The following is a 15,411-nucleotide window of genomic DNA, read 5'->3' as shown; positions in this document are numbered from 1 at the left end:
TAGATCTCACAAAATTATTGTGTAACCTGGGATTTCACTGCTCTCTAGCAATCAAAAATCAAGATTTGCGAATGTTCCAGTATTTGATAGCTTTCAGAGAAGATGAACAATTGGGATACTAAACATAAGATTATATGGTCTGTAATTCCAATATGCAGGATTTGTAGGCAATAGAGCTTAAGAATCACGAAGGATGAATCCCAACAAGCCTGTGGGCTCCCAAATTCACAAACATCACCATAGCTTGTAACTTTCCAGATAAGATGCAGTAACCTGTAATTCTAGCATGGTTGCGTTTGACCTGCAATGTAAGCACAAGGCCAGCCTTGGAAGCAGGGGCTGGTATCTACTGGAGGCAATGAGTGGTTAAGTACTTTATTTCTGCCCCAGTGTCTGAGCCTGCAAGGTTCAAATCCATGCTTCAGTAAAATTTTACTCCATATCATGGTCTTCTTTAAGTTTATTTATTTATTTTGAGAGTGAGAAAGAGAGAGAGAAAGAGAGAGAGAGAGAGAGAGAGAGAGAGGGAGGGAGAGAGGGAGGGAGGGAGGGAGATGGGGCATAGAGAGAGAGAGGGTGCATGAGAATCCCAAGCAGGCTCTGCTTGGGACTCAATCTCACAAACTATGAGACAATGACCTGAGCCAAAACCAAGAGTCAGATGATTAACTGACTGAGCCACCCAGGTGCCCCTCTTTTTTACTCTTTTTAATTTGACTCCTAGAAAATTTAACATTACCTGCACAGCTTACATTTGTGGTCCACATTCTATTTCTATTGGACAGTGCTGCTTTTAGACAAAACCCAATAGCTTCCTTAAGGGTTTACTTCTAGAGAAGAGATGAACATGCTCAAGGTTTGGTTTAAGGCATCCTTTTTAAAAATTAGGCTCTTATAGACATCCCATCAGTGTTGTGTAGTTGAAGGACTGGCAAACAAGAAGCGTGCCTCCAGCTGCAGCTCTGCCTAACTTGGCAGCACAGACCTCCTATGGGCCTTGTTACCTCCCCTGCAGGGCAGCAGCTGCGCAAGGCATGAAGCATCCCATTGGCTCCAACAATTTCACAGTCCTTTACTTTACTGTCCTTTATTTGTTTTTAATATCTCCAAAAAATATAGGAAAAAACCAACTTACAGGTTTTGAGATGGCGAATCCGCTGCTGGAATGCACAGGTATTTAACTCCCTGTAGAATGATATAAAAAATTTAAGTAAAAAGACGATACTTAGTGGAGAAAAATATTTAAAGGAACTATTTACTCAGGTCAAAAAATAAAAAGTAAAAAGGAGAAGTTTTTCACTCATCTTTTGTTGCCAAGGAACCAGGGAAAAACTCTTTAATTAAGGTTCCTGGTTATTTTCCGTGACCATACATACAAATATTTATGCTCTAGTTTGCAAACAGCTTGTAGGTTTAGACAGGGTTTATCAAAAAAGTGAAATAATTGAGGGCTTCCCAGTAAGTGTCAACAAGTTTCAAAACTATGATTTCAAATGCTTGTTTACATATTTAGCATTTTTAAAATCTATTTCGTTTAAGACCTTGAGTGGCCAAAAAAGAAGCACTGTTAGTAAAAACTTTAACATGCTAAGTAAAAATTGTAATGTTATGTTACAGAGTTTTCTATATCATATTTTAGTAATCAGAGAGTTACAATTTCACTGATGCATTAGTAGGAACTTTACACATGCAAAATATTTTGATATATTTTGCTTGCTTTTCAAAAGAGTAAAAGTTTATGTACCAAACTAATACATTTTTTAAAAAGAATGGCCCCTGGGGTGCTTGGGTGGCTCAGTTGTAAATGTCCAACTTTAGCTTAGGTCATGATCTTGCAGTCTGTGAGTTTGAGCCCCACGTTGGGCTCTGTGCTGACAGCTCAGAGTCTGGAGACTGCTTTGGATTCTGTGTCCCCACCTCTCTCTGCCCCTCCCCCACTCGTGCTCTATCTGGCTCTGTCTCTCAAAAATGAATAAATGTTAAAAAAAATTTAAAAAAAAGAAAAGAATGGCCCAATTTGAAAAAAACAAAACCAAAAACTTCACATAGGTCTCCATAAAAATCTATTAAAAATGTCTGTGTGACCCAAAAAATAATCCAGTGAAGAAATGGGCAGAAAACATGAATAGACACTTCTCTAAAGAAGATATCCAGATGGCCAACAGGCACATGAAAAGATGCTCAACATTGCTCCTCATCAGGGAAATACAAATCAAAACCACACTCAGATATCACTTCATGCCATTCAGAGTGGCCAAAATGAACAAATCAGGAGACTATAGATGCTGGAGAGGATGTGGAGAAACAGGAACCCTCTTGCACTGTTGGTGGGAATGCAAACTGGTGCAGCCACTCTGGAAAACAGTGTGGAGGTTCCTCAAAAAATTAAAAGTGAACCTACCCTATGACTCAGCAGTAGCACTGCTAGTAATTTACCCAAGGGATACAGGAATACTGATGCATAGGGGCACTTGTACCCCAATGTTTATAGCAGCACTCTCAACAATAGCCAAATTATGGAAAAAGCCTAAATGTCCATCAACTGATGAATGGATAAAGAAATTGTGGTTTATATACACAATGGAGTACTACATGGCAATGAGAAAGAATGAAATATGGCCCATTGTAGCAACGTGGATGGAACTAGAGAGTGTGATGCTAAGTGAAATAAGCCATACAGAGAAAGACAGATACCATATGTTTTCACTCTTATGTGGATCCTGAGAAACTTAACAGAAACCCATGGGGGAAGGGAAGGAAAAAAAAAAAGAGAGGTTAGAGTTGGGGAGAGAGCCAAAGCATAAGAGACTCCTAAAAACTGAGAACAATCTGAGGGTTGATGGGTGGTGGGAGAGGGGAGGGTAGGTGATGGGCATTGAAGAGGGCATCTTTTGGGATGAGCACTGGGTGTTGTATGGAAACTAATTTGACAATAAATTTCATATATTAAAAAAAATAAAAAATAATGAGGAAGAGGGAAAGTCTATCTTTAGTGTGAAATAAAGATCTGAAATGGATTATATGAGTAAAAAAATGTCTGTGTAAATTCATGCTACAAAAACTCAAGCTAAATTTGTTTTATTAAAAACCTAGTTGTTTCTTCTTCAGGGGGATTTATAGTTCCAAAGGTCTTCAATGTCAAGTAAAAGTACAAAATCTAGAAATCTCAGCAACTTCTTCAAAAGAATATGGCTCTGTGAGGACTTAAATGAATGATTTGTAAACCCTTCCTCCTTTGATAGCCTAATCTGATGGGATCTTGCCATGTCGAGGATAATAAATAGGAGAAGAAACACATCAAACACTAGAAAAATAACCAACCTAAGAGAGTAAATGAAGGAGAAATATGTAGAATCATGATATAGACTACCAAAAGTCCCTCAGCAAATAAAGCCATAAAGGAACTTGTCTTCTAGAGTTGCATTTTTTTTGCAGTTGATCATAAAATTTTACTGTTAATTCATATTATGAGGCATTTCTGTGTTGTATTTGCTAATGTAGTCTTATAAGGAACATCTAAATTTGTGGCCACCCCAAACCCTTCCAGACTTCCACATTTCAATACTTCCCAACACTGTGAATCCCACTATTCCAATACAGAATCCACATAAATTATGTTTCTCAATCTCCTTTGCTATTAGGGTGTAGACTCTGGATTTAGTTGCATCACCTGACACACCTACTTGAAGTGGATTTGGAAACAGGACATGGGAAGAATTAGACGGGTAAAGAGCACCTGCTTGGCAGGTGCAGGTGGCAGCAGAGGCAGGTGGTACTGGGGGTGGGTGGGGAGACGTGGCAGCAGATCTTACTGGGCCAGTTGTGTGATGTGGTCTGAGTGTTGTTCCTTTAACTTCAGCTGAAAGCCTGTTTCTCCAGCTCTTCTGAGGAGACCATAAGCTCTCAACAACTTCTTAATAAACCCCTTCCTGCTTAAACTGGCTCAGAGTAGAATCAGCTGTCTGTAACTAAGACCTGAGCCCTAAAATTCCCCTCCCTGTCTCCCACTATTATAAGAAGTCAGAAAAACCTTTTTTTCCTGTTTAATTCATATACACATTCATGTTTTTCCAGCTTTGAGTCAATCATTACATCTTCCAACAAAGACTCTTAAATAAGATGAGTTTTACCACTGTTAATACATATGAGAACACTTCAGCATGAGACCAAACACACTCAAACATGTCAAGGGTAAAGTTTAAGGATCAGCGCTAGAAGATAGTGAAGCAGCAGTTTCTCCCTCATTTAACTGTTGCTTTGTTTGTTATCCCTAATTGCCTCCTTTTGTCTCTATCCTCATTTTTCCCTGGACTCTGGGCACTGTGCTCTGCTGGAAATATTAAGGCAGTTGTTTGAAGTTCTAAAGCACCTCCAAACCCAAAGAGGTATTAAAGAAGTGATTTAAAAGGAAAAAATGGAAAAGGAAATGATACTGTAAAAATAAGTGATTTCACTCCTTCCCTCCATCAAGGTCAAACAAGCTTATTAGTATAGATACACATGCTGGTCATTTCATACACCCGTCATTGAAATGACTCATTTACTTTTTTCTTTTACTCTTAAGTGAGAGTTGGCCATGGATCGGGCCCAGAAGCTTATGAAATTCTTTCCTCCCACACACTTCCTCCAACCTCTTTCAGACCGATACTTCCAGAGGGATGTGAAGGATTTTCAGGTTTCCATGCTCCCTTCCACTGTGATTGTCATAGCCTGAGTACCTTCAATCAATCAAGGATGCTGAGGTGGATTCCTTCTAACATAAGATATAAAAATGCCTGTCACACATGCTGACAGCCACTTAATTCTAACAGAATCTAAAATCAGCCCAGCCCATATGATGGGAGGAAAGAAAAAAAAAAATAAAGAGAATGGACAGAAGAGGAGGTTAAGTAGGACTTAGCTTATTAAAAGCATTTACTATAAATGCCAACATCAGTGTGACTGGAAAGTACTTCACTTCCTTTAGGTGTTCCGTGAGTGGGGTCACATTCCCCTTTTTGGTGCCTAATGCAAAAAAGAAAAGGATACTGGCCCTATAAAGCAGGAGAAAACTGCACGAAGATGGCAAAGGATATCCTTCCCTCCATGCCCACAGATGATGAGGAGGTGACTTTCAGCCATGCTAGGCCCCTCACCCTCATTAACTGGGATGGGCATGTGGCAGCTACAGCTTCCCATCTGTGAAGCTCTAAGGAGGAACAAAGTAGCTCTCAGCCACAAGTTTGGGGATCCCCTACTCTTAAGGAAGGACAGAAAAAATATAAAACACAAGATCATATTCTCTCAAAAACAGAACAATAACCTACCTTGGCACATAGTAAACACTCACTAAATATCTGTTGAACAAGGTGAAAATCAATTAACATGAAGATCATACTATAAGAATACTACAAGTGAGAAAAATATTGTAAAGTGACCGTGCCTTAACCTGGTGACCACTAAAACAAGGGAGCTGAACTTTTAGCTATGCCATGGAAGGGCATGCTCCCTGCACAAGCTCCAGACATCAGTCTCCTGCCTGTCCACACAGTGAACAAACTATGCAAATACTATAAAGAAAGGAGTCAAAACTGTCAAAAAGGTTCAGCTGCTCACCACCCAAGAACATCTATTTATCTTGGCTTAGTCATTAACAAAGCACGAAAAGTGTCTCTCTTAGAGGCCACAGACTGCAGAACATGAAGTACCTGAAAAAAGCCTTCAGATGCCTGCACATGTGTACAATTCATGGCAGTTAATTACTAATTCAGAAAGCAGCAAGAGTGCTGACACCATTAAGGAACTCAGTGCTACAAGAAGGCTGGATAGACTTAAAATTATCCTAGTATTAATAGAACCCCCACGAAAGACCATTCTCTAATGTTGAGGTCAGACAGAGAAAAGGGGCATGATGTGTTTAGATAAATTATGGAAAGCATAGCAAACAAAACAAAGTAATAAAAATCTTATTCTAGAACAAAATTCTAGAACAATCTGAAAAATTCATAAGTAATAAAAATAACACAGAGGGGACGTGGGTGGGAGGATGGGTAAAATAGGAGAAGTGGATTAAAAGTACATTTATAATAAGTACTGAGTAATGTGTATAGAATTCTTGAATCACTATATTATATACCTAAAACTAATATGGCACTGTATGTTAACTATAAAGGAATAAAAAAAATAACAGTAATGTTTTCATTAGTATAGCACTTACTGTGTGATATTTACTCCTACTCCTACATATTACCTCTAAAGCTAAAAGAAAAATAAATAAAACTAAAGTTTATTATCTTTGAAATAAAATTATTAAATAAATAAAAATTCAGTATTTTCCATAATGTTTTAAAAAAGTGTTTGGTGGAAAGCCAATTACCATTAAACTTTTATGAAGTTACTAAGCATCAAGTTGCAGATTTTCAAGTTAGGTACCTGGCTCAAGAATACAAAAACAGTTCAGTTAAGGGAAAGGGGCTCAGTATATGCTTTAAGACTGTCATGATTTCTAGGAGGTACAAAGAAAGAGCAGATAATTTCTTTTGACTACATGGCATTTTGAATGGCTTAACACATCCTGCGAACGCTATTAATACTGATAAGATGGGGACTAGAGGGAGGAAGAATGCAAAGAATTAAGAAAAATCCTCATATTTACACTGACCACATACATACTGAATATTCATAACAAGCAACACATCAATTAATATTACATAGTATGGAAAAAAACATTGGGAAAATACAGGAAAGAGGTTACATTTCAATGGGATCATCCAAAGAAAGCTTTTTGGGTAAAGCTTTTGTGTTAGGTTTTGAAAGACACCGTAGACATCAATTGACTGAAAAGAAAGTTTAGAAAGTATTCCAGAATATTCTTTTTGAGCAAAGTTTAAAGCTTTCTAAGTCCATATTCTCAAAAGTTCTAATATTTTTCTGTTTTCTGTTTCAACAAGCATAGTAACCACCAAAAGTAAGGTTTTTGCCTTTCTTTGGGGCTGAAACTAAAGATTACACTTAAAACGATACATAGACAAGTACTTGGAAAGCAGGGCCAAGATTCTGATTTCAGGACTAGTAAGAGATCAAACTCTCGCTTGTTTCAAGTACAATTTCTAAAATTCACTGTTCTTTTGTTTCTGAAACATATGAGGCTTTTGAAGAACCTAGCTGACATTCTACTTTTCTAAAGAAAGATCAAGCCCTTCAGAATCTGTTCTCTCTTTCCCAGGAAAACTAATAAAAACCAGTTATAGAATATAACTATTTTCTGTAAGGACTTATTCACAAACTAAGAGGAAACATAATAGGAAATGAAGTTCACTAAGGGGCCAGAATCAGGAAATCCATGTGATGGAAAAGTTATTTTAGCTGCTAATAAAAATGACCTTATTAGAAACCCTGGTTTCTTATCTTATCCCATCCAAACACTAGTAGCAATATGGAGTTGTCCTCTGAAGGAGATGACAGTTTTTTCTTTGACAATCACATTTACAAGATATCAGGGTGGCACACTGATATCGGACTCTGTAATTCTTACACACAGAACTCTATTAACACTGATCATCTAACACCCATGACTGAATTGAGCAAAATAAGTTGGGGCCTTATTAAGACCTAATTTCCCCCAATTATCAAAAAATCTGACTCCAATAAAGAAACAAAATTTTAAAAGATTTAAGTTTAGATTGTACCACACCTGATCAGAAGAGCACAGTTTGTACACCACTGTGAAAAACAAAGGTCTCTCCCACTCGAGAAAGTCACATTCTGCTTTTTTTTTATTGTAATAAAATATACATAAAATTTACCATTTTAACCATTTTAAATGGTTCAGTGGCATCATGTATATTCACATTCTCATCACCACCATCCATCTCTAGAACTTCTTATCTTCCCAAATGGAAACTCTATGTCTATTAAACACTAACTCCCCATTAACCCTTCCCCCAGTCCTTGGTAGCTCCCACTCTCTTTCCATCTCTATGAATTTGACTGCTTCTGCACTTTCATATAAACCTAAAGTAAACTCTGAAAAAATTAGTCTAGCCACACTAGGAAGGTCACAGACCCAAGAGATGGCAATTGCTGACTTGAAATTGTTTTCAGATGCACACAGGTTTGACAACCTTATTCTCCTTTATAAAGCCACCTCTTCACAGAGTGTCTCACTCGAGAGAAAGCATATGAAGATTTTCATCTAGTTTGTGTATGTGGATGCCAAACCCAGTAGCTGGCACACACATTTTGAATATTATTTCTCCTCAATTTAATAATTTTCACATGGCCAATAGCATTTTAAGGGCAAAAAGTAGAATACAAAATTATATCCACAGAAAGATTACGTATGGAAAAACTCATGTATGTCTGTGGACTAAGAACTGGAAGTCGGCATAAAAAAACATGAACAGATAAGGTCCGGGGATGAGATTCTCAGCCATCTCTCTTTTTGTTTGTACCATAACCAAAATCTCATAGGAATTACTGTAGAAAATCACCACAGAAAATAAATGCAATCCTTTTGTTGTGCTATATAATAAATGTTTTGAGTCTAGATTCTAAACTGAAGGTGCATTTTCTTCAGGCACCCATTTGCCACTGATTCTTCCTGCACCAGCTAAATTTAGGAAACACTACTACAAATAACAACTTCCAAGAACTCTGTGGTACTTGATGGGGTGGGGAGGGGTGGGAAGGTCAGAGTGGAGAAACAAGATTTAGCCCTTGGTTTGATTTTGTGAGAAAAAATGCAAATGAGAAACCTCCAACACCTGTTGGCTTCTTTCAGGTTAGTCAAAAAACGACATACATCTGACTCGTCAGATCAACCGATGAGGACCCAAATGCTTATTTTTGCTCGAGCTATTTCAATGAAGGCTAAAGTGGGCATAGTCAGCACATCACACATAGTGAGCCAACATGGGTGGGTTATGGGAAGGTAGTGAGGGAGATTCATGCCAGCTCTAACCCACCACTGAAAGCCACTTTCTGTGATTTCAGTTGTGTGTGAGCACTGCTGATGTACCCAGTGTGACTCATGAAAACTCTCCAAACCAAGTAATTTTGCAGTATTACTTAACGAATGTTAATGATAAATGACCATATCAAAAAATTACCATGACTGAAAATGGATGCTTGTAAATCAGGAGAAATCATCAGTAGATATTTTAGGAGCATTCTCTAATACCACTTGTAAAAGATACAAAGATAAATTTTTATCCGATCATATACCTCAGCTGCTAAAACACATTCAGTGGCTCCTTATTATACCTGCAAAGTAAAGAAGATCCACTTCAAAATCCTTCAGTACTTCTCTACAACTTACCTCCTAAGCTCACCTCCCCCAGCTCACCAAACTCCAGGTATCTGGGCTGCTTGAGAGTCTCTCCAAATGTTCTGTACTTTCCTGCCCACTTCTCCCCAGGCTTCCTTCTTCTCTCCAGTATTTTTTTTTTTTCATATCTGGAATACCCTTCTCTTTCAGGACTCCTCCCAGGGGTACTTCCTTAGTGGAACCTCCCCTGATGTAACCTACCAGCCGCATGCCCAGAACCTTCCCTGACATCATCTCCCTCCACCTCAGGCTGACTCCACCTCCCTGTTCCAAGTGCCCCGACAACACACAACATGGCTGGCACACAGGCATCAAGACCACAGAATAGAGGACCATAACTGTCTTATGAATGGTCTCTCCCAATAGACCCTAAATTCTTTAAATGCATAATCCTATCTTAGTCATCTTTCTTTCGGTATCCCAGTACCCTTCTCTTCAAAGACCATCAATAATGGTTGCTAAGTGAAGGAAGAAATGCATGGGAAAGAAGATCCATTTTTACAATTTTAATTCTAAAATAAGTCAGTCAGAGAAAGACAGATATCATATGTTTTCACTCATATGTGGATCTTGAGAAACTTAACAGAAGACCATGGGGAAGGGAAGGGGAAAAAAATTAGTTACAAACAGAGAGGGAGGGAAGCAAACCATAAGAGACTCTTAAATACAGAGAACAAACTGAGGGTTGATGGGTGGTGGGGGAGAGGGGAAAGTGGGTGATGGGCATTGAGGAGGGCACTTGTTGGGATGAGTACTGGGTGTTGTATGTAAGCCAATTTGACAATAAATTATATTTAAAAAATTACTAGAATGGCCCATATATGTCCTTGAGCACTGCCCTAGGCTGGCCAGAGGCACTTGCAGTTGGCTCCAAAGTCATGACCCAGTGCAGACAGGCCAGGCACAAATGGTCTTTAAGGTCTAGGTCTCCATATTTAGTTTACTACATGCTCTAAATGGTCTCAGCAGAATCTTGTGAACAGTCTCACTAACAATGGGAAATAATAACTAAGGTGAGGGCAGGCAAAATGCTCAGATATCTTCAGGACTGCATTAAATTGGGGAATAAATGGCCCCAGGCTTTAGACCCAACACAGGCTCCTGGATGATGCTGGCAGGATTTGCAAACAGGCCTGTGTTTATTGGGACACAGTCATGCCTGTTCATCTATACATTGTCAATAGCTCCTTTCATGGTACAGGAGACAGTACTGTACTGTAACAGGAAACTTAGGGCCCACAGAGCTCAAAATATTTACTATCTGGCCCTTGATAAAAATGTGTGCCGAGCCCTGGTCTAGTCAATGACATTTCACAGTCATTTTCATGGTTTCAAGTTCATCTTGCATGTCAAATTTTTCTTCTATATTTAAATGATATCCGATACAGAATAGCACCTTCTTTTTTAAAAAAAAATGTTTATTTAATTTTGAGAGGTGGGGAGTGAACGTGGCAGGGACAGAGAGAGGGGGGCAGAGGATCCAAAGCAGGCTTGCACTGACAGCAGAGAGCCCAATGCAAGCTTGAATTCATGAACTGCGAGATCATGACCTGAGCTGAAGTTGGATGCTTAACCAACTGAGCCACCCAGGTGCTCCTGATACAGCACAGCACCTTCTTAGAATTGCAATATTCTAAATCATTAGTTGTGCTCAGTTCTCTTCTTTCTCTGAAAAAGAGGGGGACAGAGGAATCTTCCTCTAATATAGGACATTTTTAACAAAGAAATTAGATGCAATATGTGAAGCACACTAAGTGCTGCTAGTAGGTGCTCAATAACTGGAAAAGGCAAGTTTGTTGTCAGTCATCTCTATCTTGATTGCAGCCTCAGGTTACCAGCAAATTCAGTGTCACACAGACCAGGCTTCAGAATGCTGTTAGCAGACAGCTCACTAGAACCAGTGGGAAGAGCCACATTCACTCTTGTTTGTCTACTAGGCCTGGATGAGCACACCTGCCTGAGTCATCCTCACCTTTTCAGCAAGAAGGTGACTGTTTCCCTTCTTAAATACATCTCTCTACTCAGGGAGGAACATAGCGTTGTTTCAAACATTATTTGTGTCCTATTTTGGAGATTACTAAACAAATGAGTTCTCAGACTCTCTCACTTATGATAGAATAATAAATTCACTGAAGACTGAGTTACTGACTTTGTAGATTGCCACTTGTCTTCAGTCTTGGATACAATCTGCAGCTTTGAAAAAGCTAAGAAGCTTTTTCTAAAGAGCACTCAATCTCTTGGGCCTAACATCACCTCCTCTATGTGGGATCAGACCTCGAAGTGGTTTGTTTCAAGAATGAAAACAAGCAGGTTTCATTCTTGAAACAAAACTGACCCTATGAGCTGTCCAGTTGTACCTGGGTAGGGCTAATGTTTATGACATGCAAAGGCTACAGGTGGTAAAGGCCAGTGCACGAGCCACACAAGAAGGGCCTTGGAACTCAGAACAGTGAGAAAGAGCTATGGGCTGGAAGGGTAGAGAGGAGCAGGGCAGAGAACAGAACCTGTCCCATTTCTCCTGAATATAAGGAAGAGTATCCCTCTACAATGAAGGTAAATGTGGATTAGAGACTGCATTAAATTTCTGTTTCATGGAACATTCATGTACAACAGATAAGGGGTGTCCTATTACCCAAACATAATGGGGGAGTGCATTTTCCTTGCTCTGTTTTAAGGATTGGCTGGTCAATGTTCCATGGCCTTCCTTTGAAAGGGCAGCATTTTACCAAATCTTCCCTCCCCCACTGCTGCCATTGAAAGCAATCTGATGGGCTATTTTTATTTTGACAGCTGCATCCTCTTGCACTAGGCACAGAAGGAAGTCCCAGGCCACTTTTGTTAGAGCCCATATAGGACTCACAAGGAGAGATCGAGCACTGGCCACCAAGGAGGTTAAAGGTCCCTCCTTCATTGGGGTCAGCAGGACCTCAGGATTACTGTTTGGGACTATTCAACCACAATGCCACCACACATACAGGAGCAACAGCAAGAGAGGTTTCCATTGGAAAAGCTGGCTAGCCTCAGTGTAAAGGAACATTTAAAAAAAACAAATACTTAGAAATGTTATTCTTTGTTAGCTATGACATAATTTTTGTTATTTTTTAAAAGAAGTTTATTCATTTATTTTGGGAGAGGGGGAGAGGGAGAAAGGGAGAGGGAGAAAGGGGGAGAGAGAGAGAGAGAGAGAGGGAGAGAGAGAGAGAGGGAGAGAATGAACATGTGTGTGCATGCATGCATGAGCGGGGCTGGAGCAGAGAGAGGGAGAGATGTGGGACTCCATCTCATTACTGTGAGATCATGACCTGAGCTGAAATCAAGAGTCAGACACTTAACCGACTGATGCCCCGATCAGGTGCCCTGATAATTTTTGTTCTTTAGGGCATAGTATCAGAGCATTCTATAATGCAGCTTAAATTAATCATTTATAGTAGCTTTGAAATTACCTTCTGCTTGGGTAGCTGTGGGGATGGTCTCCTTGACAAGGTATTTCACTAAATAGGTAGAGTCAAGTTGGACCAGTTCCACCATTTTGAAGCCCCAACTGCTTTAAAGATCTGTAAATTCTGAGATGATTTCTAAACTACTCTGCTTAGGAATAGTTTCCATGGTTCAATTTGAGGTCTGGGATCAGCTCTGTTTGTCTGTGATGCCTTACCCCATGCTCACACAATATCAGAAAAGCTGTCTCTTTGCAGCCATTTAAAGGGTAAAGGCATAGCCTGATGGCAGCTTTCCCATGTCCTCTCCATTCTCTGGAAGCTGGCTATGGTTCTCACCAAAGGAATCTTATGGATCATTTCCTTTTAGTTGGGAAAAATCTGAGAAGCAAATAAGTATGTCCATATTGGCCCTCAAGAGAAGAAGGCTCTAATTCAGATCTTGGATGCATCTACTACTTTTCCCTCACCAGTGCTATAAGCAAGTATGGCTTGACTAGCTCAAACTTTCACCATGTATTTCATTTGCTTTCCCATTAGAAAAGCAGATAAGAGCTAGCTGAAGATGCTTCTAAGTAATGCATGTTGAAACTCAACATCTGTACTAGTTGTGGTGATAACTGAAAGGAGAAATAATTTCTCAATTCAAACCCAGGGTTTGACACAATTCTCTGCCCCAGCATACACATAAAGGTCTGTAAAACATCTCAGGAGTCAGACCACAGAGAGGGGGAAACATTTCAAAGAGTAGTATGGGCATGACCTGTCCACTTAGCCTGAACTGAGATGATGACTCTTAGCTAGGTGCCATTGGTTTACTCTTGGGCTTTTAAAGTCAGTTTGGATCACTTCCCTTGCAGCTGTGGCAGGCACAAGGTCCACCTGCAGTGCCTACCAGCAATGAATTACTAGGAGCACCTAAAAATGGCAAATTTGCTTAAACCAGTCTTCAGTAAACCAGACTACATTTAAATATTTTTTATCTTATGGCTGAAAACAATAGTGCCTACAGAGCCATTATACCCTGCTTTGGGTCTTAATCAACCAACCAACCAACCAACCAACCAATATAACCTTTAACTTCTCATTCCAATTTCTGACTACAGACTCAAAGGCCCCTCACCCAAGGAGCCTGCAATTTGTCCAATTCTCTTGGGCTAGACATCCTCTGCCATTACCACTACGATGCTCAGATTTCCTGAAGGTCTGCCAGCTACATGCTGTGCTGTCCTAACCTGGAACCAAAAACATATTTCCTTATGAGGATACTTACTTTGGTTGTATCTTCCAAATTAAGCTGCTCTTCCCTTTTAAACTCCTTAGTAAAATTGGGCCCTATTAAAAGCTTTCCAGAGTTTGCTCCTATGTCACTTGTTCTGCCTTCTAGTGCTAGCATCTAGCACAACCATGCACAAGAATTTCTTGTTAAGGGTTGATGGCCAAAGAACTGCAGAACTGCATTATATCTACACCAGAGCTCTTTTCTCTCTAACCCCTCTGTGCTCTGGGGTGCCCCTAAAGAGTACCTCAAGGACTGTACTCAAAAAAGTTGAGACTAACTAGCACCCATCAAGGGGTGTGAATTTAGGAATAATAATCAAGATTCATCTACCTCACCTGACACGTGACTGATGGGAGCATGTGTTTATATGCTCTCAATGTTATTAACACCACATAAAAGTCAGACGCTTCCATGCTCCCAGGATTCTGTTCATTCTCTAGCCTCCTATTCATCCTGTTGAAGCATTTTCTTGCATGGTTTTATTCCATCTCAATGGCTTAGCTACAAGTCTACAATGATGATGCTAAACCTTCATCTCCAGCCTAGATCTCTCTCCTGAGCCCTGGACATATATTTCTAGTCATTTGGGAATATCACATGAGCATTTCACCCAGAACTTATCTTGCTGCTTCTTCAATTACAGCTCTGCCTCCCCGAATGCTCACATCCATCCATTGGTGGTACATCTGTCTTTTAGCCCATCATGCTGTGGCCTCAGACATCCCTAGCTTCTCCCTTGCTTCACTCCCCATATCTATTTATAAACAATTCTTAGAAATGGCTTTCTGTATTTTGAAGCCGTTTTATGAAGTACCTACAAGTTCATGGCTGTTAAAATTTCTTGACAGATTGTTCCTTTTTTTCATTTATATAGTTCCTCCTTAATCCAATTTTATTCTTTTGCTTTCAATTCTATTTTGTCTGATAAAAATATTGCTATGCCACATTTCTTTTGGTTCATTTACACTGAAAAATCTTTGCTCATCCTTTGATTTTTAACCGTGCTGTGTCACGTTGTGGAAATGACTCTTCCACTTCTACAGAAAAATCCACTCTCAGCATCCCAGTTCAAACCATCACCAGTTCTGACCAGGATTACTGTAAGAGCTTCCTAAAGTTTCCTTGATATCCATCACCCTCACTCATCCCATTCCCTAGTCGATACCCTGGAAAAGGAACCTGAATGTGTCACCTGACTTGGTTCATAAATCTTTGCTGAGTCTCTGCTTCACAGATAAAGCTCAGACTCCTCAACTTGACAAATAAAAACTTTCCAATCTGCTCTGAGCCTGCCTCTGCAGCCTGGCCACTCTGCCCTGATGAGCCTTTCACAAGTCACAGAACATGACTTGCCTTTGCACATCTGGTGCCTCTGCATGCCTAGA

The 15,411-nt window shown here is 39.8% G+C and overlaps 1 protein-coding gene across 5 annotated transcripts in view; it reads right to left on the bottom strand.

Moving 5' to 3' along the window:
- Nucleotides 1-15,411, bottom strand: part of DUSP22 (dual specificity phosphatase 22) — a 72,050-nt gene that overhangs the window by 23,932 nt on the left and 32,707 nt on the right. For all 5 annotated transcript variants that reach the window (XR_008298670.1, XM_053223064.1, XM_027040157.2 and 2 more), the window contains exon 4: nucleotides 1,136-1,185. Coding sequence is in view for 4 of the 5 variants with exons in the window: in XM_053223064.1 (XP_053079039.1) it covers nucleotides 1,136-1,185 (50 nt within the window). In the remaining variant the exon portion in view is untranslated. The remainder of the gene's footprint in view (nucleotides 1-1,135; nucleotides 1,186-15,411) is intronic.

The sequence above is a fragment of the Acinonyx jubatus genome, chromosome B2 (assembly GCF_027475565.1).
Source record: "Acinonyx jubatus isolate Ajub_Pintada_27869175 chromosome B2, VMU_Ajub_asm_v1.0, whole genome shotgun sequence".
NCBI lineage: Eukaryota > Metazoa > Chordata > Mammalia > Carnivora > Felidae > Acinonyx > Acinonyx jubatus.
Note: the sequence above shows the minus strand (reverse complement) of the source record. Positions and strands in the feature narration are given on the sequence as shown.